Source organism: Tenrec ecaudatus, chromosome 7 (assembly GCF_050624435.1).
Source record: "Tenrec ecaudatus isolate mTenEca1 chromosome 7, mTenEca1.hap1, whole genome shotgun sequence".
Classification (NCBI taxonomy): Eukaryota; Metazoa; Chordata; class Mammalia; order Afrosoricida; family Tenrecidae; genus Tenrec; species Tenrec ecaudatus.
This window is the reverse complement of record NC_134536.1, coordinates 76091175-76118309: the sequence shown is the minus strand read 5'-3', so window position 1 is coordinate 76118309 and position 27135 is coordinate 76091175. Positions and strand designations below refer to the sequence as shown.

General features: G+C 45.9%; 1 protein-coding gene across 1 annotated transcript in view; it reads left to right on the top strand.

Annotated features, from left to right (window-relative positions):
- KLHL32 (kelch like family member 32) overlaps positions 1-27135 on the top strand; it is a 172833-nt gene that overhangs the window by 122927 nt on the left and 22771 nt on the right. The window contains exon 5 of the mRNA XM_075554015.1: positions 19256-19982. Coding sequence (XP_075410130.1) covers positions 19256-19982 — 727 coding nt within the window. The remainder of the gene's footprint in view (positions 1-19255; positions 19983-27135) is intronic.

Here is a 27135-nt window from a genome sequence, read left to right as displayed (position 1 = left end):
TGGAAAGGAGAAGCACGGCTGTTCATTTGCGCCAATCATGCCTGCCGTTCATCTGCTCTGATTAGGCCTGGTGCCGTTTCATCAGCTCCTCCATCACCGAGCTGTCACTCCAGCGGCTGTTGATTGAAAACAATCAAGGCTCTGATGGTACAATTATTCTGCCCCTTTGACTCGAGGCTGCTGTGATAATGAAAGGTTGATTATGATAGTTTGTGCCTCTTTCAGTTTGCCAAGAAGGTTAATTTGGGCATCAGACGGATGTTTAATGGGCGCTGGCTGGCGCCGCGGAGGTAAATGAGAACGTGCGGTCTCAGATATTGCACGGATATAGTTTGGCTGTCAATCATTGTCATTTGGAGTTTGTGCCTCACACTCTGGAAATCACATTTTATTTTTGCCTTGGGATTTAATTTATTCTGTGCCCCGAGGAAGTTCTTTCACTCAGTGACCTTCACAGCGGCTTTCTCGGCCTTCCCCCTCTCTCCCTCTCCCTCCTTCAAATGGAGCTCAGAGGCACAACGCATCCAGAAGAGCATTTCGCCCCCTTTCATTTTCACTTAAAAATGGAAACGCTAACAAATCCAGCCTTATCGCTGCCTTCCCACGGAGCAAATGCTTCCCTTCTGACGGCGCAGCGGAGAAAGCAGCGACGGGCACTCCGGGCAGTTGGCAAGTGGAAGGGGCGCATCTGGGGGCTCCTTACCCGGCGCCCTGTGGCCTGGCTCACAGCTGCCTCCTGCTTCCCAGCACCGCGGCTCCCTCCTCCCCGCTCCTGGGAATCGCAGCAAGGAGCGGGGCTGAGAGACAGACATTTGCCTGTAGATATGTACGCGGGTTATTAAAAGTTGCAAATTTCAATTTGTATAAACCCAGTGCCTAATCTTGTAGCAATTTGAGGCACAGGGCAAAAAAGATGCCAGCACCTAATTATGCTGGTGTTTATCATGTGTGGCTGGCTCATCACCATCCACTTTTTATGCATACTTAAGAAAAGATGGAAGAAATGGGTAGGGGGAGAACCCAACAGGACCAAACACGTTATTTCCGTGTCCACATTGTGTGTAGCGACCTCGTGCGTTAGGCCTCTGATAGCGACAGTTGTCATTGTCTTCAGTTACTCCTGAAACCCCAGCTGCTGGCAGGCGTTCAGCGCTAGATTCCTACTTTGCCCTGGACATTTATGTCCCTGCAGTTGTGAAAACAATTAAATCGAGGGAGGACCAACACATCCTAATGGTTGCAATTTTACACCGCGTTCTATTTGCACATTCGTTCCTGCTTCTTTTATTTATGCATTTTTCCTTTTCAAGCTATTCCTAGTTGTTTTTCCCTGCCCGGTGTTTGAATAGGAAAGAGAGTCATTAGGTGGTAAAGCTGTCGCACCTGAAGAGGCTCCCACGATGAAGTAAGCCATCGAATCCAGTCAGGGAGGGGCTCCATGCAGCCCTTACAGTAAGCAGCCCTGCTATTCGAAAAGTTTATTTACAAAGAAATGAGAATAGGGCTGGGGGTACCGATGCCCTAGGCAGAGTCAGCACTGCAACAGGCGTGGAATGGTTGTTTTTGTTTAGCTTGATGCACAAGGTAGATAAAATAGCCGTCAGGGATCTTCATAAAATTATTGACGAGCTTATGTCTGGGTTTTGTTTAGGCAATGGGAAGTAGAAAAGGCAATTAGGAGAGAGATGTGTCTATCCAATCAATCAATAGTTCCTTGGCATTTAGGAAAGTAGTATGAGGCTCGATTTTAATAGTAACCTGAGGTATCATTAGCCAGGAGTGGTTTGGTTTTGTGGATTCAGTAGGGCTGCGAATCCATGAGACTCAAGCGGAGGCCATTTCGGCTAGCTCCTTACTTCAGACAGCTTTGGGTGGCAGCCTGGCGGGGTTCTCTTCCGCTCCCAGCCCTTGCATGATTTATGTCTAACGGGGAGTGAGTGTTCTCTGAAAGCATGCCATTTGTGCATCCTAACAAGGCATCTACCACAGACACGCTGCCGACCCAACAAGCCCAGTGGCCCCTGACATTGGGCCCCCTCGGTGAACCCGTATCCTCGGAAAGTCTTAAAAGTGCCTTACACGTTGTCTGCAGCCCCCTCCCAGAGAGGTCAGTGGGCACTGCTCCCGGGTCCCCTGGAATCCTTCCATGTCCGCGTGCGTGCCACGCCCCTTGTCTCAGACACCTCGTTTCCCCCTGGCTTCTTCAGAAGGTCTCAGGTCTGTGACTCCCCTGGGTCGCAGCCTCACTCTCACTCGACAAACTTTCCCCGATTGTCTCCTGGGTGCAGCTGCCACGGGGGATAAAAGAAGCTTCTCCTCTTGCCTCTCTCATGGAGGGCCCTGCTGCTGTTGCTTCCTCCCCTCCTGCCTTCCCGTGGAAGCCCTCTCCTCCCTCTGGCCGCCAGCCGAGCCATTGGACCTGGGCTGCGGGACCCCGCGCTCTCCGTCGGCCCTTTCTAGGCCACCCTCCCCACCGCACGTAAGTCGTGTCTTGCTTGCCTTCTGTTTGGGGATCCCTGCGTCATTTACTGGTTTTCATTGATTCTTTCATGCCCCAACCCTTGCCAGGACCTTGGGCTATAAGGCTTCTTAGACATTTCTATTTGAGTAAAAAAAATAGAATAATTATGAAGAAGACTGGACTCTCCTTTGACAGAGATAGTGCTTTGCACACTGGGCTCACTGTTTTCCAGTTCTTTGCCCTGCGATGGAATGAAGTTCAAGAAAGCAGATGAGCTGCTACTGCAACCTGCGTGACTGTACTTGATGTCACCTAGTGAGGCTAGTCCGTGTGTAGGCAGTCCACTTTGATGTGCAGACAACTCGCCAGCAGTTCGCCTCTGCAACTCACCAGCGACACCAGTCCTGACTCCGTGGGCCCTGCCCCACCAGCTGGCATAGCTTCAGCCCCCAGCCCCCAGCTCCCAGCCCTGGATGATAGAAACAGACCACCTATCATGTCTCATCCATTGTCTCCTCATGAACTTCAGCAGGTGTCCGTCTCTACCTCCAGTCAAAAGAAACCCTGATAGAGTAATGAGCACGTGCTGGGCTGGTAGACACAAGGTCAGCCATTCACAACAACCCATTGCTCCCTGGGAGAAAGACAAGGCTATCTACTCCAGTGAAAGGAACAGTCAAAAACACACTGGGGCAGTTCTGCTCTGGCCTGTAGGGTCGCTGTGAGTCGGCACTGACTCTGTAGCAGTGAGTGTGAGTTTTTGCTATTAGCTAAAGTGACTTTTGGAGGTTCTTTCATCATTTGAAGGCTGCCGACATTAAACCCTTAAATGCAGCGTAGGTACTTGCTAGGACGCCTCAATTCATTACAGTGCTGGAGGGGGTGCATGTCTCTGGGGCATGACCTTGGGCAGCAGCTGGAGCATATGAGGTCATTTGGCCATAATATTAAAGGTTTAATTTCAGGTGGAGCTGCTATTGTCTCATTAGCATTGAAGCAGTTCATAACAAATATTAGAAGGCTGATGCTCTCAGGATGCTCCAGGGCATGTTTACAAATTAAACAGTTTTTAAAAAAAATTTTTTTTAAACAGTAAAATGTACCAACAACATTTAAAACACCCTTGAGGGAAATGGCAACATAAGAAAGATAGGTTTTTGGTGTGTTTGAATACCTCTGCAGAAGACAGAAACTTCCTGGACTACACAACACACACACACACACACACACTCCACCATTCGTATTCGATGAGTACATTTTCACGGATACATCAAAATACTCAAGGTCAAGAGTCGGCCTTGAGTTTATGGTACTTTTTAGTAGAGTGTGAAAAATGAATGGCAAATAAGAATGTGTGTATATGTACATACTGATTAGAATTGTGTTTCTCATAAAGCTCCTTGTATATGGAAGGCACTCCATAAAAAACTGAGAATTGAATGAAAAACTAAACGAAAAGACGGTTATGTCATTTGCCTGCTAAAAAACAAAATAAGAAAAATAATCACATACACTTCATCATCGTTTTAGTGTTTCTAAGCCAAATAGGTAATGTGTGTATGAATATATAAAAAATAAACCTACTGCCATCAAATTAGTTCCAACTCATAGTGACACTATGGACAGAGTAGAATGGCTCCGTATGATTCCCAAGGCTGCACATCCTCGTGGGAACAGACAGTCTTGTCTCTCCCAGAGGGGCTGGTGAACTTGAGGCACCCACCTTGTGGTTAACAGCAAGTGCTTACCCCACAGTGCCACCAGGGTTCCTCTGTGTGTGTGTGTAATTTATTTTTCACCTTGCCTTCACACAATTGAGATTTGAGGATACTCGTATGGACAAAAATTCAAGAATTTTTAATCGTAGACTTTAAAATAGATGCTTAATGTATGTCCTCTCTCTTTCGCTCACTCATGATTATCTTATTTGGGAGCCACAATTAGGATGTTACATTCCTGGTCATGGATGTAAAATAGACTCTCATACAGGCCACGTTATAATCTGCCAGGCTGCCCTGCTGTTTGTGTCTCTTCTCAACCTGAGTATTAAGTACTGTGTAGGAATATGTATCAACTATGGAATTCTCTCAAAATTCCTCAATACTGTACAACATTTTGCTTTGTAAGAATGGTCTGAAACTGCCTGCTTTATCATGAATTCAAAATTGAATTGAGGAATGGTAGCACCCTATTAATATATTGGTTTATTAAATTGGTGTATTTAATGGTCACTATATTAAGTAATGACCTTGATATAGATGGCATTGTTTACTGAGCACTTTCACATATGTTGTCCCATCCAAACCTCTGTAGATTTCTAAGAGGTAGATAGTATCATCCCCATTTTACAGACTATAAAACTGTATTTCAGTACATTTGTATATTTTTCCAACTGTTCGAAGACCCTAAGTTGCAGAAACAAGTCTACTGACATGAAGTCCAGCCTCCTCCCAGTGTGTCACATCTGCTTCTTTGGGCAGGTACCTAGTCATAGTAGAAAAAGTACCAGGATGTCTCTGGCCTTTCAGCTGAGTTCCCCTGGATACTGCATCCGCATCGCCTTTGGTCGCAAGGCAACACTGAGAGAGGGAGTGATCTAGTAGGGTCACGTCAGCCTGTGCCACAGCTTTCTCCTATTGATCCAGTTGGTTTTCTCTCACCTTTCAGTGCTCGCCCAAGAATGTAAGTTGAATATCTCACTGACCGCTTTCCCATTTAGTAAAGTCCCATGTTCATGTAGTAGGGCATCATTTATAAATATTTGGACATTAACCTTTCATTTAACTATGATGCCTGAATTTTTAATTTTAGGAAAAAATTTTGTTGTTTTTATTCTTTACTTCCTTTGTTATCAATATATATTATAAATATATGTAATAAATGTTACGAAAATGTCGTTTTGGGGGTTAGAGGGTTAAAAGGCTCATGCCATAAGTCCAGCATCGAAGAATGCTCTGAAGCAACCCCCGCGTTGACGGCTGAAGGGAAGAGTGTGTGGTTTGGGTTCAGAGACCATTAGCAGACCATGAAAGGCCAATTGTAGGATTATATCCCCATAATTGTTCGTGTATTTTTGCTCAAGAAAGAATAGACCAAGAGTGGGTTTCATTGTCCCTGTGGCATCATTGGAATGGGTAATCTCTATATGGTATTGTCCTATAGGACATTCTTCCCATCCAGACAGCGTTGTATAGACCGGATGGGAGGGTGGCATATTTGAAGACAGTCCCGAGGTAAAGTGGATGTGAATGGTTCACTAAATATGTGCTTGTACTAGATGTGAGGATTACATGCTTAAAGGCAGACCAGAGGTAACACTAATGTGAAGAGTTCACTGTTTGCATTAGTGCATAAAATCTCTTGTAGGGATTCTAAACAAATAGTTCCTGGAAGCAGTCACCTTACACATTGGAAGTGTGTACTGTTTGACTTGTATGATTTTATTTTTACAAGAGACAGTGCTAACTAAGTGGAATAATATGATCTGAACACAGTTCTTCCCGGAGAGAAAAGATGAGGATGCCAAAAGACCGGTGTGTTTCTATGCCTGCACTTAGGGAGCTGCATCTCTGTGCCCTTTTATTGACTTTTAAAACTGAACACAGAGTTGTGAGCAGTTCTTGGAGGTAGAATTAGACAGCACTACCTACCTATCTTTTTCTGTTTTTCCCTTCATCTTGGATATTTAGCTTCCCTTTGTGAAAAACACAACAAACCCCTCTCAGGTTCAAGGATGAGGCCAACGGGAAGTTTAGGTCTCCTTTTGCTTGTTTTCCCACGCCTCTAACACTGCAGCGCGGCTGCCTGCTATCAAGAGTAGCTTTTGCTGTGAGTCTTCCCATTTTTCAGGGCAGTGAGTGACCTGAGAGGGCTCTTCTGGCAATGCTCGTTACAGCCCCCACCACTTGACTGAATAGGATCTGCAAATGTGAGGTGACTGTGGCCCACTAAGGTGATTGGATCCATTGCTAAAAGTCCAAATGAGGGACGTTGCACTCGTGTGTGCTTGACTTATGCAAATTAGGTGTATGGAACTCCAACATGGGGCTTGGCCAGTTGTACCATTCTGTTAGGCTTAAAATGAGCCACCCGAGAGGCAGAAAGGGGAATCACACTACTATCAAGAAAGAAAACGCAAGAGTGGAGTCCATCCTTGAGACAGATGATTTAATCTGCTTTCTAGACTCTTAGGTATAACCTAGGAGTATCATTTCTGGGTCGTATGGTAGTTCTTGATCCATGTACCTAGATCAGGAGGCAGGAAACACTGCATGGTTTAACATCATGAAAGGTGTATAGCACGGTGGTACCTTCTCACCATACTTATTCAATCTGGATACTGAGCAAATCATCAGAGAGACTGGAGTATATGAAGAACGCAGTGTCAGGATTGGAGGACAGTTTGCTAACATCCTCAATATGCAGATGACACCACCTTGCTCGCTGAAAGTGAGGGGACTGGAAGCACTTGCTGGTGAGGGCAAGGATTGCGCTCTGCGGTATGAGTTACTACTCACTGCCAAGAAACCCCCGTCTTCACAACTGGACCGATACCATCATGACAAATGAAGAAAAGATTGAAGTTGTCAAAGATCTTGTCTTGTTTGGATCCACAATCCATGGATCCAAACAGCAGCGTCAAGAGATCAAAGGATCCGTTGCAACGGGTAAATCCCGCACCTGACACCAGCCATGGAATTTGCAGTCACCTCGTACACAAGTGAGAGTTGGACATTGAATGAGGAAGACTGAAAAGGAATTGGTGCGTTTGAAGGATGGTGCTGGTGAATGAGTATCGAAAGCATCACAGACTGACAAAAGAACAAACAGATCTGTCTTGGAAGAGCTATAGTCAGGTGGCCCCTTAGTAGCAACGATTGCAAGACTTCATCTCATGCACTTTGGATGGTCAACGAGGAGACCAGTCCCTGGAAAAAGGACAGCATGCTTCACAGAGTAGTTGTGAGGGCCATCGAGTCAGGTGGAACCCTAGGTACAACAGAACGGGACCTCACCTGGCCTCGCACCACCCTCACCATTGTTCTTAGGTTTGGGCCCCTGGTTGCAGCCATGGAGCCAATCCATCCTGTTGGGAGCATGCACTTTTTCACTGCCCCTCCACTTTACCAAGCAAGATGTCCTTCTCTAGGGACTGGTTTCTCCTGATCACATGCCCAACATACGTGAGATGAAGTCTCCACGTCCTTTCTCCTAAGGACCGCTCTGGCTGTACTCCTTCCAAGATAGATCTCATTGTTCTTTGGGAAATTCATGGTACTGTCAATATGCTTTGCCAACACCATAGTTCAAATGCATGGGTTTTTCTTGTCTTCCTTATTCAGTGTCCAAGTTTCACAGGCATATGAAACAGTTGCTTACACCAAGGCTTGGGTCAGGCGCACCTTAGTTCTCAGAATCACCTCCTTGCTTTTCAACACTTTAAAGAGGTCTGTGCAGCAGATTCACGCACTGCAAGGCATCATTTGTTCTCTCAACAACTGCTTCCACGAGCATCAGTTGGGGATGCAAGTAAGATGAAATCACTGCAAACTCAAATCGTTTCTCCCTTTGTCATGAAAGTGGGGGGCAGCGAGGAAGAGAAAGACCCTCAACAAGATTGAATGGGCTCAACCAAAGCAACTGTGAGGAGGGCCTAGGCCCAGGCAGTGCTTGCTCCCTTGTACACAAGGTTGCTGTGAGTCAGAACCAACTCAATGGCCGCAGAACAACACGATGCCAGTCCTACTCCAACATTGCAGAATTTTACGTGAGCAATGAAAAACAGATGTAATGATCAGATCAGAGAAGATGAACAGTTTTGAAAACTCACATGTTTTATTCTGACAGCATATGTCCTCATCGGATTTGATTCTGTTGAGTATGTGTCTTAGATGGAAAGGGAAAAAAAGACTGTGTGTCTTGTATCTTATATAAGTCTGCAGTCAGCTAGAATGGTTAATGTTCAAACTCCCTTGAAAAATCTCTTTTACAAGCAAAATGTTGACACAGTTTTAATTATAGCACTCAAGTGAGCCATGCTATAATTTTTATATTCCTCTATGGTAACATTTTCATTGTTCTGGTAAAGAAAATGCTCTGATCCCGCATTACTAGTTTCCGGTGCATTTCAGTTTTATGGGGATATTGTCGTTGAACTGAAAGTTTTCACTGCTCTCAAAGCAGAGAACACGACTACAGAATCTGGAACCCTTATTTATTCATAAAAGCCTTTCTCTCTAAGTCAGGCATTGTCTTGGTTTAAGAGGTCATGTTTGCACTTTGCGACTCACCTTAAAAAAGTAGTATGAAATGACAAGTCACAATATATGCTTATTTGCATTTGGGAAACTTTTCTCATTTAAAATCTGAAAGCTCTGGATGTAATTGAAAGTCATATCCTGCATAACTTTGAGGGTGATCCGCATGCAGGGAATGATAAAATAGTACATAGCATAATATGCTTTAATATACACGTACCCATCACGACAGCTTCACTTTGCAGTCACAGATTAGAAGGCAGAGCACATGTTTGGGGTTTCATTTAGAAAGAAACTTTCTAACAGAAGCTACTTCTGTGGCTTCCCCAACCCTTGTTGCCCAGTCTCTCCACGTCCAGCTCTTTGATTGAGGCCCAGCAATGTCACTTCACTAATTGCGCCCTTCCTTTGTGCTTTTGTCTTTACGGGAGTGGGATACCCTTTCAGGTACTCAGGGATACCAGTGCCCTGGCTTATCTCAGTCCATCACAAGACTGGCAGAGATTGATGCTTGTACCTTCACAGCGTGCAAAGGGAAGGGCTTAATTTGCCTCTTTACCAGGGCTGTCTGCAATCGTTTTAAATAAATAAACAAACAAAAACCAAACTCACTGCTATTGAGTTGATTCTAACTCATTGCGATCCTAGAGGACAGAGTAGAACTGACTGTGGGTGTCCAAGAGTGCAGCTTCACCAGAGTAGAAAGCCATGTTGTTGTTGTTGTTGTCAGGTGCCATCCAATTGGTTCTGACCCATAGCGACCCTTTACACACAGAATGAAACACTGCCCAATGCTGCACCACCAAACAATTGTTCCTGTGCTCGATCCCGCTGGAGAGCCACTGTGCCGACCCATCTTGTGCAGGGCCTTCCTCTTTTTTAAAAGCTGCCTCTCTACTTCTCTACTTGACCAAGCCTCATGTCCTTCCCAGGGACTGGTCTCTCCCAAAGCCTGTCCAAAGTGTGCAAGATGAAGTCTTGCCATCCTTGTCTCCATGGCAAGGATGAGGTCTTCCAAGACAGATCAGACAGGAAGCCTTAGGAGAACAATAATAGCTGCCCATGGCAAACGGGGCAGAAGTCTGTGCGGCAAAAACGCCAGGCATTGCTTACTGAGCTCTGGATGATAGGGTCTGTCACAAGAAAATCCTTTTCCGTGAAAAATATTTGTGAACCAAGACAGAACGTTATCACTGGTGATGTCATAAGGCTTTTCCATATTGTGCTCATATTGCTTAAAAGTTCTGATCACTGATCTCATAGAAACCTGATTTTGCAAGATATAAAGACGTGTCTATGAAAATGTGCACTGATGTGTATTGTTGAATTTAGGATGGACTCCAAACTCAAATAATTTCCAGGAAGTTGGTGAGTAGGATTTCCTAGTGTTTTGATATTGCTTTGGGATTATCTTATCTCCCAACCCTCAAACCCACTGTTATCCAGTTGATTCCAACGCAAACTGTATATAGGGGTTCTGAGGCTCTGAGGCTTGTGAAGCTTTCCAAGAACAGCCTTATCTTTCTCAGTGGAGCGGCTGGTGGTTTTGAACCGCTGATCTTATGGTTAGCAGTCTACCCCTTACCCAATGGCGCCACCAGGGCACCTGTTATGTTGTATGGTGCATACATATATGGACATACACAAACGAAGTTAGATCTCAGAACACTTGCTGGTTTAATGGTATCTGGAATTTCAGATTTCAAATAAGCTACTTCTATCTGAATTTTTTTGAGCACAAACAGTAAAGGAATTTGAACCAGAACTTAAAGAGCTGATCAAGTTAGGAAAGTAACATTTGTCCATATAATTGATATACATGTGAAATAGTCAATACATACACATAGCTTCTATGTTTTAAGTAAACTGGAGAGCATCTGTAGGATTTCAGATGATGAGTGTTTGTCCTTACAGCCATCTGTATTACATATTACATTTGGCCATTAGTTGAGATACACGGGAAAATCTAAAGGAGAGATTATACACTGCGGCGTCAGATTCAGTAACAACGAAGGAGTGACTTAGAAGTGAAGTAAGTATTCCAGTACTTGGCGCAAGTGCAGCCAGAATGGCCCCTAAAAGGGAGGCTGGCGAGACTTCGTCTTGCACACGTCGGACATGTTATCAAAAGAGAGCGGTTCCTGAAGGAAGGCCTCATGCGTGATCATGGAGACTGGCAATGGAGTGGACTGACACCGTAGCGACAATGGCCTGGAACCTAACAGCGGGGAGGGTGGCTCAGGGCTCGCCGTGCTTGTCCTGCTGTGCACACGGACGGTGTGTGCTGGAGTAGATCGAAGGCACCTTCCATACCGACAGTTCTCATATAAAGTGAACTAGCCGTGTCGGAATCAAAAGGCTACTCTTTCCCCTCCAGGCTTATTCTCCAGTTGCAAGCTTTTTAACATGCGCTTTGTATGTGGATTGATCCCTAAATGAGATTCACTGATAATATCGTCGGCCTAGCTTGTAGCAGGACGTAGTCTTTTTCCAAGCAGACTTCATTTTTCTAGTTCCAGAAGATGGGGGTCACAGTGAGATGTGAGTGCATTTACACAGATTCTATTTTAAAATGATGGTGAAAATGACAGTGTCCGATAATAGAAAGACACATTGCAAAATTTCAAAGTGGGGGTTCTCATTCCAACTTGTGCACTCATTCGCTGCATGACTTTGGGCAAGTCAGGGGTTATAAGTGTGAAGGTGAGATCATAAAACCGGAAGATGAAGCTTGTGGCAGATAAATATATCTGTGAACATTTAAAGGTAAAGGGGATTGGTTTTATTTGGTTGTTCAAAAGAACTATGAGAAATGGTCTGAGCTCCGTTGTGAATGATTTTCCCTTTATATATAACAAATATTTACAGACAGGTGTGTGGCAGGCAGACACTGTTCTTTGATAGGGGTATGAGGATGAGATGAGTTGACGTTGGGGTAGGAGATAGCAAATGCTCTTTTGAAGAATGAATGATTTCTCATCAGGATAAAATTAACTCGATTGGGTCACACAGGGTCCTTGGGACCACAGGAGAGGTCAGGTGGTGTAGGCAGCATCCTTCTAATGTCCTCTCTAGCGTCAAGAAGGACTCTTGTATGGGCTCGCCCAGGCTGGCTGTGTAATTTCCTTTTGACTCTTGCTGGGTCTGTAGTCCAGAGGATGAGAGGTAATGTTTACCTGTATTCTCTTTATTCTTCACACTTTTAACAGTGAAGTGTAAAGGGCGGGACATGAGTATGCCAGAAGAAGGGAGCTCGACTGGCAAATCAGCCTCCCCTCCGCTAGGCTTTCTCAACATCTGTTATTTTTAAGCTTCCAGTTCGCACTCTAAGCCTCCAGGGGTAAGCATCCACATAGTACCATGAGTCCACTGCGGACTTTTAGCTCCAATGCACCCCTTTGATGAATCAGCTTTGTGCTGCTCTGGTCTTCAAAACCCAAACCACACCACCTCCATCTGTTTCAGGAGTCAGTAACCTTTAGAAATGGAAGAGCCAGTCCTGTCCCTCACAGCAATTCAAAAGCTATTCGATTGCCATGCGTATATTTTTACAAACAAATGGAATCATTATCTGAATAATAGCCTTTAAAATTTTTCCTATTTTACCTCAGAGCTATGCATGCCAAAAAAGCCGCTTATGACTACAGAGCTGCAGTTTTCCAACCCCTGAATTCTAGTTTTTTCCAACTCATGGTGCCCCTCCAGGTCAGGGCAGGACTGCTCCGTCGGTTTCTGGGACTGCAAATCTGTAAGGAGCAGACAGCCTCAGCTTTCTTCCCCAGAGAGGCTAGTGGGGGCTGAACTGCCAACCTTGTGGTTAGCAGTCGAACGTTCAACCCAGTGCACCACTCGGACTCCTCTCTCATCTCCAGACCCCTTAAAAGGGTCCCTGGGTGCCCTCTACCCCTTCCCTGCCCACAATCCAGTGTAGCTCACGAGATTACACTGCTGCCGTGCATTTGAAGTACCCCATGGTTTTGAATTTTCTTTCTTTTTGAAAAAATCTTTTGTGTATTTCTTATAAATGATATTGTTCTTTTGATATCTTTTTTGATATGATTCTTAATATAAAAGAAACCAACTGGTTTCTGTATGTAGATCTTATAGCCCGCTGCTCTGCCAATTTTTTCAGTGAGTTCCAGCAATTGTTACCGAATCGTTGGTCTGTTTCCCAGGCACACTAGTATTTTTTCACTCTGTGTTTCTTGACTGAGGATGGAAACTGCCCAGTGTCTATGCGGCTTACTGTATGTTGTAAAGAAAACACATGAATCGTCTCCTGATATACGGACTTTACAGAACCAGGGTCTCCAAACAGGCCCTCTCACTCCTCGCCCTAAGCTAGTAAGGTGTGCTAGCTGCTCATTTAGGAATTCTCCTTAGATCACATTAGTTTTATGCCTTCTTAAAAAGGAAAAGAAAAAGCACAAGCTATTTAATTTGCCCTAATAAGGAAGTCAGTTACCTTAGAGGACCAAACGGTCATGTAGTTCCCAAAGGCACATACCTGGGCTCAGCACGGCATGACTGCAGTTTTGAAAATGGAAATATGTCTAAGATCTTAAAAGATGGTCCATGAACTGGCAGCATTGGTATCACCTGGGCATTTGCTCAGAACATACTCCCCATCTCCCCACTCTCTCCCGACAGAATCTGAGTCTGCATTTGACTGAAGCGCCAGGGAATGGGTATGGACAGGAGGTTTGAGAGGCACTGAGCCTACATCTCTAAATAACACTTCTCCCAGCGGAGGTTGGTGTGGAATTGGTGATGAAATAGTTCGTGGAGAATGACATTCACCTCGAATCTGCAGAAAAGTAAACCCAGCCAGTTCGCAAAACGTGTACAGTCTGGAAACATGAATAGGTAAAAGTGGACGCATGATAGTGAATCTGCGAGGAGTTAAAAATATCAAAAGGCAAACGATCAGAGTCATTTCAGAAAGTGCCAAGCAGTGTATGTGTTGAAACTATTCTGGGCTGCACAGTATTTGGGGAAGTTGACTGTGGGAAGGAAACAGGAGGACCCCTGGGCCCTAGGCGTGGCAGTTGGTAGCAAGCCAGACTCCACCGAGGTTTCCCTAAGAGCAGAGTGTAGTTGCGGCTTTTGTCCCTTCCATGTGTCACTGACATTATTTGCTGGAAAGATAAAGATAAACTGGTGGCTGTTCAGAGAGGAGCTAGGAGATTGATTAGGGCACCGGAAGAACTGATTTATGTGGAGGGAGAAATAATTAAATGGGCAGCACTGTGCTATAAAAAGAGGCTAGAGACATGGATATTCATCTGGTGTTGCTCCAGTGCTGCGGCCTGCCGTGTCTACAGGAGACGCGGACGTGTAAGGGGTGAGGACGTGAAGGGCAGTGCTATGACGGAGCAAGGCCGCAGCAGCTCAAAGGACCCGATGGCATCAGCAGCGGCAAAGAGCTTGCTTCAGGAAATGTTGCCGGGTGCACGACCTTGAGCGGGAGGACAGGATCCCTGAGAACTTCTGGAAGGTCTGTGAGCCGAGATCGGAAAAATCATACATCAAGTTGCTGAATTATCTCCCCAGGGAAATAATTCAAACCCCATCCCTGGAAACTTCTAAAATTAGGATGGAGAAAAATTAGGATGTTGCCTATGGGCACTTTCTCTACTTCTGACAGAGCGAGACCCGGTGATTGACGAGTTTTCCTTCTGTAATATTTTTGATGGTGGCTGATGTTCCCTTATCCAGATACATTCTCTGTGCAAAGGTGTATTATTCACACAGAGACCGTTAGCTTGAAAACAGCCGGATGTCTGCCCACTGTGGCACTGGCACCCAGGGACCCCCTTTTCATTTATCTTCACCAGGTCATTCATTAGGAGGTGCATTTCACTACATATCAAAAATGAACTTACTCCCTGCGTTCACTCCGGGACTAAGAAGACAAGCCTGAAGTTCACTTTGCACTATACAAATGTTTGTGCAAGCAGTCAATGGCTACAGGAGGTCAGGCCACGTCTGACCACATATGCAGCCGTGGTCCCAGGCGGCCCTAAGAGCTCAGAAACCCTGACGTGAGAAAGGGACGGCTGTAATCAATGATGGCGGCCCACATCTGATCTCCTCTGGCTTAACCTGTTGCCACGGGCAAGACATGCCTTCCTCTCCTCTTCTGACATCGACCGTTCGTCCCTTGCCAGTCTACACCCGTGCTGGGTTCACAATTCACTGCAATAGCCACACATAACTCACGGGACAATGCTCACAATTAAGGGACTTTGTTACGGAAGTTAACCGGTAACCACAAGTCAGGATCAGCAAGCAGGAAGGACACAGTCACTTTCTCCCTGGCTTAGTAGCCAGGTCTCTCTCTCTCCAGCCCTCAGTGTTACAGCCACAGGGCCTATGGCCTCTGTCTTCATGGGTCCCGAAGGCTTGTCCGCCTGGCCCTCAGTCCCACAGTTCCATAGTCTGGGGCCTTAGGAGGAGAGGGTGCCCCAGAGTCTCAGCACTGTGTCTGTGCATCTGCATGCCACAGTCCCCGATGCACCTGATCTCGGTGGCTTCTGCCGTCTCGGACAGAGATCTCTCGAGGTCCCAGGGCGTTCTCTCTCTCCTCTGCAGCTTCAGAGACGGCGGCGGGTCCTGAGAGCGAGGAGTGAGAGTACTGAAAATGGACCAGTCTTCCCTATTCGTGTGACCCACGCCCTGTTGGTGAAGTCTCATCCACTTGGTAGGAGTGAGAGAGACTTAGGTGGAAGAGTCATCGTAGGAAATGCCATCCAACCGCAGGGATGATGCAACTCCAGCAGCTTCACACCGCGCAGCACGTGGATCTCGTCTCCTGTGGTGCTGGCCACACAATCGCACCCCAGCCGAGTGCATATGTAACCCATCACACCTGTGCCTTGGATAGCTATAGCCAACGCCTGTGGTACCGACCCAGGTGTGATCTGGTGCCCTGGTGGCATAGTGGGTTACCTATTGGGTTGCTAAGCACAAGGTCAGCAGTTCAGAACCATCAACTGCACCGCAGGAGACAGATGAAGCTTTCTACTCCCTTAGAGTGATGGTTTTGGAACCCACAAGTACCCCGTCCTACAAGGTTAATATGCGTCAGAGCCAACTCAGTAGCAGTGAGTTGGTTTGTTTGTTTTGTATGCGTGTGTTTAAAGTACTGTATTTTCTAAGACGTTGATCATGTGGTGGCGTCTGCTTTGATTCACAGGCATCCAATCTCATGTATCATACACCTCATGAGTGTTGTATGACTCTCTCTCTATTTTTATTCAAAAAGGTTACAGTGGAGTGCATCTTGGCTCCCAAATGCAGCAAAGCTGGCGCAGCAGCAAGAGGCAAAGGGGACTTATTGATTTGGAAGTGAATCAAAAGGTTATTAAGCAACACGGAGGTAGGACATCAGTGGCTGCTGTTGCTCACGACTCTTGCCAATCATGACAATCCTCAAAATCAAAGAAGAAATTTCCTAGCTGATAAAGGATCGTCGCTCCACTGAAGGCTATGAAGCTCAGGAAAATAATAGTGGGACTGCAAAAATCATTTCTTTCAGAAGTCTTAATACAAGGCTGGTCCAAATGAGGTGGAAGTTACAGATGTCCCAAATTCCAACCTTCCCCAAAGGTGATACCACTTCATTATCCCTGAGCTCAACCGACACTCCTCCTCCTGGTACAGTCCCTCATGTTCCTCTGCTAAAACAAAAGAATAAACTCAACTGCCATGGAGCTGATTCTGACTCAAAGCTCTTCTAGGACGGATACAACTGGCTCTGTGGGTTTCGGACACTGGTAAATCTTTCTGGGAGTACAAAACCTCATCTTTCTCCCACAGAGCAGCTTGTGGTTTTGAACTATTGACCTTGGCTATTGGCAGCCCAACATATAATCCACTACGTCATCAGATATGTTCATGCCCTGTATGTCTCAGGCTTCCACAATTTGCTTTGATGTCTCATAGAATTCATGAACCACTGGGAGTTGGCTCGTGTGGTTTTGAAAGCTGTCAAATCCCAAATCCTAAATGCAAATGTCCGTTACTCACAAGTGCCGTTGACTCACAAGGCTGGAAATTACTGAGTAAGGTCAGGGGACAGACTACCAGCTCATGTCCTGAAAACAAGGTCAGGCAGAAGCAAGCCAGACGCAGGCTTGAAAGGGAGAGAGCAAACTTTGCCCATCTGCTCAGTGCAGCAGCAGAGATATGAAATGTCTGAAAGTGAAAGAAGTTCTCGCTTGCTTAGCCAGGCAAAGGAGCATGTCAGGACTACAGTGTGGCCACCTGAGTCTTTTCGGTCCACTATTGGCATCTGGTTGGTATCCATCACTGCTGCACTATCCTTTTGCACATGCTCAGTAGATCAGGGGAGATCACAGAGATTTGGGCCTTGATGGAAGTGTAGTTTTTGCCTTCTAATGCTAAGAGGTTAATTGGAGGACACAGTGATCACCTGCACATCTTGAGTGGGCCAGGTCTACTTTCAGCCAGTTGCATGAGCCCAGCCTTCTATTTTTCTCCATTAAGCAGGTAGCTACTGGTTTTACCTATTAAGGGAATAGTTTAAAACCAGAACTTAGTTCTTATTATAACACAGACAATAATCACAGGTGTAGAGGCTAGGCTGTACACAACATGAAAGACTCTTCCTAGAAGGGCCATATAGAGTAATTAACCACATTGTAGGAACTGGTGTGAGATATGGAGAAATTGCTAAGAATATCTCTCAGCGCACACTGACAGTCATTGCTAAGGCACAAAGCTTGTTTGAAATGCTTAAAGAAAAAACAGAACCCAACATTCCAATGACAATGCCCTATTTCACAGAATGTACCATAGACCAGGCAACCCATGACTGTAGAGACAGAAACTCTGAAGTCATCCAGTACCAAAGAGAGTGTCGAAATTCTTTTTGACATGATGAACACCCAGGTCATTTCTGCCAACGAGTCATGATCAGTTACCACTGCATTTTCATCTCCTTCCTTCTATGAATTTTTTTAATCCAATGATCTGCATCAGTTGAACTGGGAACACTGCATGGCTCAGCAAGCGAGTAAAACACAACGAAGTTATTCAGTATGTGAATCCATTGCTTTACTTTTCTATGTTCATTCCCTCAGATCCACATTTATGTTGTCCGGGAAATCTAATTTAACGTAGGCGTTGCCAAGAATAACTCATATCCTTAGGAGGAGAACTAGTGGATACTGGTTTCCAATTGGAGTTAGCTTCTCGTTTTCATTTGAAAACATGAAAAAATGATATAAAATAGACAAAAGTCCCCTGCTTGTTAAAAATGAGAACACACAGCGAATAATTCATATCAAATAACTTGATGGGATATTAGATGTACTTCTTTATACTGATGTGTAGACAGGTTTATAAAAGTGAAAGACTAAGTCAGATTAATTAAATTATTGCAGGTGCCCCACAATATGGATTTGGGGGTATTGTCAATGCTGCTTATTTTAAAATTCTTGTTCAGTTTTTGTTGTTCATGCTCTTGTGTGTCTCCTTTAGTTGTAAGCAGCGCATCTGTAGCCAAAAGATCTTATCTGACTGCCTTTCCTTCCTGAAAGAGTTCTAGAGTGGAAACCAAAGGTTTAGGATGCACTCTGTTGTTGTATCCAGAATGCCAAGATATCTTCTCTCCAGCCCAGTTTTGTGAAAACAGCTCTAGCAAATTGCCAGCATCTTATATTTGCAAACAACAGCCGGAGACAAGATGGAAACTAATTGAGGAAAGAAAAGATAATTGATAGGTGTAATCTTACTGTTTCTTCTCTGGTTGTCTGACGGCCGTGTTAGCAAAGGGATGGGAAGAGAGTCCTTTATTGTTTCAAAACCATTCTACTAGTGTCATATTGATTTTCTCTCAAGTACTCCCTGTGGTCTCAGGTGATCACATATTTTCTGGTGTTATTTGTATTGATGCTGCGCCATGATTCTGGGTTGACATGTATTATTTGAGATGTGATGACAGTGCTCTTGGTTGATATTTCGTATTGGTGGCATACGCCAGGAGCACAGGCAGCCAGCCACAGTGTGGATCATCAGTCTTTGAAAGCAACGAATATGCACCCCAAACGGTGCATAATAAATCCCCCATCAGTGCTACTTAATATTGTTCATAAACTCTTTAACAATAGCTGTACCTCTATCTATCTATCTATCTATTATCTATCTATCTATCTATCTATCTATCTATCTATCTACACTCAGGTAAGAGAAAACAACCCTTCATCGAGTATCAAGTTTCTTGTGTTACACTATCTATCTATCTATCTATCTATCTATCTATCTATCTATCTATCTATCTATCTATCTATCTATCTATCTACCTATCTACCTACCTACCTATCTATCTACACTCAGGTAAGAGAAAACAACCCTTCCTCGAGTATCAAGTTTCTTGTGTTACACTCTCTGAAAGGGGGGATCGCACTACTAAGTATCTGGGAGCAGCATGGTGCCTTAGCGCTGTGCCGCGGATCTGGCCGCGTGCTTTCGCTTTCTTTTGTCCTTCTCATCTGCCTTCCCTCTGTTGCAGCTAGCCGTGCGGTGGTTGGAACACAGCTGCCACTACCAGCACATGGACGAACTCCTGCAGTACATCCGCTTTGGCCTCATGGACGTGGACACACTCCACACGGTCGCCCTGTCGCACCCGCTGGTCCAAGCCAGCGAGACGGCCACGGCGCTTGTCAACGAGGCGCTGGAGTACCACCAGAGCATCTACGCGCAGCCCGTGTGGCAGACGGGCAGGACCAAGCCGCGCTTCCAGTCCGACACGCTGTACATCATCGGCGGGAAGAAGCGAGAGATCTGCAAGGTCAAGGAGCTCCGGTACTTCAATCCTGTGGACCAGGAGACCGCTCTCATAGCCGCCATCGCCAACTGGAGCGAGCTGGCCCCCATGCCCGTGGGGAGGAGCCACCACTGTGTGGCCGTCATGGGGGACTTTCTGTTCGTGGCGGGCGGAGAGGTGGAGCACGCCAGCGGCCGGACGTGTGCCGTGCGGACGGCCTGCCGCTTTGACCCCCGCAGCAATTCCTGGGCAGAGATCGCGCCCATGAAAAACTGCCGCGAGCACTTCGTGCTGGGCGCCACGGCCGAGTGCCTCTATGCCGTCGGGGGTCGGAACGAGCTGCGTCAGGTTCTGCCCACCGTGGAGCGCTACTGCCCCAAGAGGAACAAGTGGACGTTCGTGCAGCCCTTTGACCGCTCCCTTTCCTGTCACGCTGGCTGTGTGGCCGATGGACTTCTTTGGATATCAGGTAGAGCACACTTCCTGCGTTGGCGGTATCCAATGAAAACTAACACGCGTTTAAAAGTCAGGCTTCGGTAACGTGGCCCGTGTAATCGAGTGATCGAGCCCCCGATGGCATTTGAACGGATTAACATTCATTTATTGAGCGCCTGCTCTATAGAGAGCAGTGTAATTGGGAGCAATTGACCTTTCGATGACCTGCTATGAGGGATTAGTGGAGTAAAAGTTCAAGATGAAAATTAATGTCCCATGACACCTCTTTTCCTGTCAAACCATCTCTTGTGTAGATGACTGGCTCTTGATGACTCAGGGATCCTCCTGCCCAGTGGGTGACTCAGGCAGGTCCTTTGCTTTGTCTTCCGTCTTCGGCTGCCTGCCCAGGAGCCATTTGTCCAAGACAGGCCAGGGAAAGTAAAAGTCCAGCTACCAGCAGGGTGGGGAGGGATTGACGCCTTTGTCTAACGTACAGTGCGTGTGGTGTCTGTGAATTGCAGTAACTCATGCCATGCCAATCCTTCACTCCTGCATGCTTTCCCCTTCTTACCGATTCTCTGGCAGTGCAGTTTGACAGCTCCCTTGCAGATAGTGTTTTTACCTTTGTCTCTTTTAAAAAGTGTATTATAATTACTATTATAAAAAAAGTCAAGACTAGTTTTCCACTGTTAACCACTCCTGGCCGGTCTTATGACTCACACGGCCATACACTCCATCCCCATCCCAGGTGATTTCAAAGCAAATCCTAGACATACCATCTCCTTAGGCAAAGATTCATTTAAAATGTATAATACACTCTGAGTTGAAGATACATTCATAATAGTTTCTATTTTCAAGTATCAATCCAGTGTTCAAGTATAGTCAGCTGTTTCATGATCTTAAGGATTCAAGCTGGAACCTCAGTGAAGTCCACACGCCGCCATAGTTGGATGTACCCACCAGCTCCCTGTCGGGCCTACTTCTTCTCTTTTTCCCTGCGGTGGTCTGTTGCTTTGTTCTCCAGAGTCCCTGTGCCTCATGAAATGTTCCGTATTCCTGAACGTTGGTAAATCGATTAGATGCTTGATCAGATTTAGGGTTTGGCTCTGAGTAAGAAAGCTTGATAGGTGGTCTTATTTAGCTCTGACCATCACATTGTTAGTGGCGGTTTTTGAAAGCCTTCCGTCTTTCATTGGTAGGATATGCTCTCCTCATCTCATGCCCACGTGACATGGGATCAAAGACTCCTGAATATATTCAAATGTTAGTAAATTCAGGTATAGTGTTACCAAACAAATGAGTAAAGGTAATTCTACAAGTCAGTGTCGAAATGGAGCAGGGCTCCAATCTTCGTTAAAGTCAGGTCATTAAGCCTTTATTGGATGCCTGTTGTGTGCAAAGTCAATAAAGTCATGTGGCCAAGTCAATAAGTAATCATGATTTCCCATTGATAGATTGAAGACTGAGTGACGGAGTGTTCAGAATCTTTGAAACCTTTGGCTACCTTCTCACTGGTGTAGGAGAAAACTTGTTACCATAGGTTACCAACACCGCATGCCCAACCTGTGTGTCCCTTCCTAAGACTGATCAAGGCCTCCTTTAAAAATTGGGCTTCGTCAGGGAAGAAAGTGGCATCTCATCTCAGTTGGGTGGAGACGCATTTGATAAATTCAAATAGAACCTTTAAATTTCTGAGCTAAAGAGAAAGTGAAGAATCAAATTACCTGAATACCAAAGAGTCACATCAAGATGTTTGTAATTAGAAGAACCGATCACTTTTGGTACACCTGTGACGGTTTCTCAGATTCCCTTAATGAGCTTCTCACGTTTTTAAACAGTGAGTTCAAACTACGGACACTAGGACTCTGGAAACATTCTTCCTTTAGTTTAAAGTAAATCCATCTGGACTTCACCCATTGTCCTGCCACTGCCCTCAGTCACCAGAGAGATCATCACGGTCTTGGCTTCTCCGGTTGTGCCTCCATTATGGGAAATTTCATTGGTGGTCATCAAAGAGATCTAGCTCAGGTCAGGGTTTTGGTGTTCAGTAGAAATTAATGAAAGGATTTAAGAAGAGGCCTAAGATTTCTGAGGTAGATTCAGGAATTACTGGTCTGAATACCAAAGAAACATTAGATAGGAGTGTGTCTATTACTAGGTACAGCTGGATTTAAATTACAAGCTCAGTGACACGGTGCCTCGTTCCCCTTTCGCTAGGCAGGGCGTGCTACGGGGTGTGCTGTCACTCCTGCGACTCGTCGTGTCCCTGTAGAGTGGAGGTTCTGCACAGGCTCCCACGACTATCATCCTGGTAGCAGCAGATACCTGCCTCTTCTCTCTGGGCACCGCTGGCGGGCTTGAACCACTGACATTCCAGCTAGGAGCCAGGCACGTGACCATTATGCCACCAAGCTTCCTGTACATGTAGCTGAGAAAATAACTAGTAGGATTATAGCCTGTTAGCCTGGGGAAGAAATTTCAGGCTAGCTGCAAACACGTCTTTGCTAGTAGAGGAAACAGATCGAGCCTTGTCTTGGATAGCTGAGCAATGATGAATCCATGGAATCTGTGCAGTTTATATTCTCGCCCAGTTTGCAGGCCTTCCAAGGACTCATTTAGTTTCATATATTGCTAATGGGCTGCATGCCTACATTTTGCATTGCATTTTCTAAATCTTGTATGAATTTCTCATCGATGTTTTCGTCAATATTCTTTTTGTGTGGTGGGGGTGGGGTAGGGGTGGGCTGTGAAACTAGATTTGAAGAACTGCTGGAGCTCCCTTGCCTTGCACAGTTTAAAAGAGATGACTCATTCGCACCGTCTTTAGCGAAGTCTTCTTAAGAAAGCACTGAAGCTCGCCGTGGACTGCGCAGGTCTGCACTCCGACCAGCATCGACGAGGCTTCCCTTTCGATGTGGGTTCACATGTTCCCGTTCCCATTTTATGAACTGCATCAGCGAATTACACATCAGGCTGTCTGTCACGTAGCATTTCCTCCGCTGCGTTGGGAAACACGTTTTCTTTGTTCTGCACTTGCGCTGCTGCCTGCTGCCCGTGTCAACTGTGCTTCATGAGGACAATCCCATTGCTCTCGGGTTTGTCTCCCCACCTTGCTCTCGAGAGGGGAAAGCTCACTCTCCCATGTACAGTGCCCTGCCTTTAATGGGAAGGAAGAGGAAATCATCGGTGACAGTTCTAATACATCTAGTCGTCTGCCTTTTTCCTCAGGCCCAGCTGATAATAAATCCATCGTGAATCTAGCCATGGAGAGGGAGGGGTGACTAGATTTGCTAATGGGGCCTTTAAAAAAAAGACAGGTATATTTCACACCCATCATCACTGATTTAGAAGTGTTGGTGTGATTTACTGGAAGAGATGAAATGTTCCGGCCATTCTTTATCCTTTACCAAATAATCAAGTGTTTCCAATTTAATTGATGGGAGGGGGGTCGTTGGCATCCTTCGGCATGTTTCCAGCTTTGCCCGAGGTGAAGGCAGTGTGGGCTATAGAATGTGGGTTTCCCGGGCTGCTTCTTGTTGCACACAATAGAGAACAACTGTTCTGAGGCCGCGTTTCTAGCACGTTCTCAGGGGCTCCCTTGCTCTCACTGTGTCCATTTTGATGTGAGGGCACAATGAACTCTGCCTGTAGTTTTAAAGTGAGGTGAGCAGAGGAATTCAGAAAATCAGGCTGTGTGCCTGTACCCATTAGCATTTAATTTATGATGTTAAATTCATTGCGATTGAATTGACTCGGATCCATAGCGACCCTCTAGGACAGAGACTGATACGAAACAGGAGACGGCCCCATCACTCTCCTGCAGAATGGCTCGTTCGAACAGTGGACCGTCCAGTTAACAGCACTTTATCCATTTCAGAGGCTCTACTATGAGTCAGATTCAACTCGATGGCGATGAGGGAGGGATCATTGGCTGCTCACGCAAACGTTAACAGAACAAGGGAGAACGATTTGGCAGCTGATTACCATAAAGATTACGGACCAGAAGCCGCATGGGGAAGTTCTACTGTGCCTCTGAGGTCTCTATGGCAGCACTTGGGCTAGGCAGAAGGACGTGACATTGTGACCCTCTTGCAGTGCTCCGCACCTTTCTGACTTGGAAAGGACTGCCCTGAAGTGAATTAATCCTTGAGTAGACTGCAGTTTTGTGCACTGTAATGCTCCCTCTCCTCTCTCTCTCTCTCTCTCTCTCTCTCTCTCACACACACACACACACACACACACACACACACACACACACACACTGTCAACGAGACTGATTTTAAGGTCCAGTTTGTAAACTACTAAAAACACCGTGTGTGGGGGTGTGTGTGACTAAAATTAATCCTATGCTCATTTTGCAGAATAACTTACCCTTTCATTTTTATCCACTGGCATAGGAATAACGAGAAACGAGCTACAGATTGGTACTTTAACACCAGGCCTGTGAACTGGTTCACTTCAGTTGAACCTCTTGCTGTGAGGTTTCCGATCTCAGATATATTGAACTAGAATCTATTTCTACAAGATTCCCTGTGATTCTTATGAATGCATACCCTCCCTGCCAAAAGCCAACCCACTACACTTGGGTCGATTCCAACTTTTCAATGACCCTATAATGGGTTTCTGAAACGGTAACTCTTTATGGGAACAGACAGTCTCCTCTTTTTTCTCTCTCCTGTGGAGAGGCTACTGGATTTGAACCACTGACCTCGCAGTTAGCAACTCAACCCCACAACAGCACCCTCCTTTTCTCTCAGGTTGATTCTAAGTTATAACAATCCTACAGGGGAGGGCAGAACTTCCCCTGTGGGTTTCCAAGACTGTAGCTCTTTTCAGAAGTAGAAAACCTCGTTTTTCTCCCTTAGAGAAACTGGTGGTTTCAAACTGCCGATCTTGTGGTTAGAAGCCCAATGGGTAACCACTACACAATGCCAACAAAAAGAGTGATAATTACAGGAGGCACGAAAGATTTCTCTAAAGGAGGTAAAGCCTCCAGCCTAACCAAGCTTTCAGCCTATGTCTTCTCACTCAATAACCCCGCCCTGTCGGTTTGTGAAGGAGCCCTGGTAGTGGATTGGGTTAAAGGTCCGACTGCTAACTGCAAGGTCAGTGGTTTGAGCTCACCAGCCACTCTGGCTCTGCAGGAGAAAGATGAGGTTTCCTGTTCTCACCAAGGTGTATTGTAGCCTCAGAAACCCTAAGAAGTTGTACTCTTTCTCACAGGGTCTCTATGAGTGGAAATACACCAGGCAGCAGTGTGCTTATCTTTGATTTAGTTTACGTTTGGGTGAACCTAGTGATGGTTTCTGTGCCGGCCAGCCGGGGTGTTGTGGGAGATGAGTGCGTGGAGGCCCTTCCCAAGGCTTACCCAACACGCTGCCCTCTGAGCGCGCTCTGGCCCCGGCACCCAAGGGAAGGGGCCCGTTTTCTCAGCCACTCTCCTTTGCTAACTAGACTTCTTAACTTTTTCAAAACTCCCTCCTCAGACTCCCAGCAGAAACTCCAACTTCTGTTCCTAAGAGAAAATAGAAGAGGGCTTCAGTTTGTATTTTATCTTTTTAGTGTGTGTGTGGGGGGGGGTGTGGGAAGATGGAATTGAAAACTCATAATATTTTTCCAGGAACTTTGCAGGAAGCCCGCTGGTTTTAGTAAGGCACTTCCGAAGGAGGAGGAAGCCCTGCGGAGGGTGTGGGAGAGCAGCAGGCAAGAGCGAGATTCGGAGTAGAGTGTTGCAGAGAGGAGCCAAGGGCAGTGGGCTGAGAAACACTGACGTGAGAGATGTGTGCTGAGGGAGGACCAAAGGTCGGGTCTTGAGAGACGTGAAGGTCCAAACGTCTCCACTGACATGTCATCAGGAGCTACCTGCAGCTTTCAGAGAGGGCAGAGGATGGAGGAAACAAGAATGGTTTAAGAGATGACTGGAGAGCGAGGAAGAAGAACAGCGGGTGTAGACCACAGGTGAATGCAAGACGTGTAGAAAAGGCTCTCTTACTTATTCCCAATAAACAAGCTATTGGCTAACACTTCATTCCCCGGAGCTGAGTTTACTGACAACGTTCCGATTTTTACCTTCCTCTCAGGGTACTCCCACCTACAGGGTGAATGGCACTATTTCTAAGCACATACATATGCGAGGCTTCCAAAAGTTTGTGGGGAAACGGAAATAAAAGATCATGTAAGTTTTCCGTGAATTTTCTAGAGCCTTCTCATAGCTCAGTCCATACAAGAGGCCCGTTTTTGCATTATAAATTAAATAAATAGCGTTTGGGCTTAGAGAGGACAAAAGCAGGAAAGGAAACATCAGAAAGGCAGAAGGAGGTTTGGCTGAAAAGAGAAAAGTGAGCAGTGGAAATCCAGGATGACGGGGGGTTGTTTTCTAAGCATGAAAGTGCAGTAAGCCAGTCAATAGCCAAGGGAAAGAAGAGGGGGTGAAAGAAGCTGCAGAAAAGGGGGCCTCTGGTGAACGCTGCACGTGCCTCACAGGTGTCTGGAACCCTGATACGACACAGAGCTACGATGCCACCACGCCCCCATCGACCACTTTCCAATCCACAGTGGCTCCATGAGGAGAAGACCTTCCCGTGGGTTATGAGACCACACATTTTTTACAGGAGTAAAAAGCCTGATCTTTATCCCAAGAAGCAGCTGGTGGCTTTGAACTGCTGACCTGGTGCTAAGCAGCCCAGAGGGTAACCTGCTACACCACTCAAATGGATGGATTCAGGTGACATATAAGATCTGTTGAGACTATGCAAGGTCAGGACTAGGAAGAAGGCCTAAGACAGTGGCTTTGGGAACCGCATCCAAGAAACAGCAGAGGGGGAATCAGTAAGTGAAAAAAAAGTTAGTCCTTGCAAGCCCACCCTATGCTTAGAATCATAAAATCCACACATTTCTGTACTGTTGTTATAATCTGTAGAGAATTCGAGATAGTTGATCCTTGGAGTCACTGGAAGGAGCGCAGCATGTGGGATTCCTGCTTGTTGGGAACAGGGGCTCCATGTTTTCTCCAGGGAGAACCATGCCTGGGGGGTGAGTACACGAGAGAGCATTCTCATCTGCCTGTCACCCCTGGAGGCAGCTCTCACTGGAGGAAACCACTTCCCTGGTAGATTTGGAGCTTGACAACTTGACGTGTCCACCAAATGGTTCCTAGTGAATTAGAATATCCACAAGGAATTAAACCT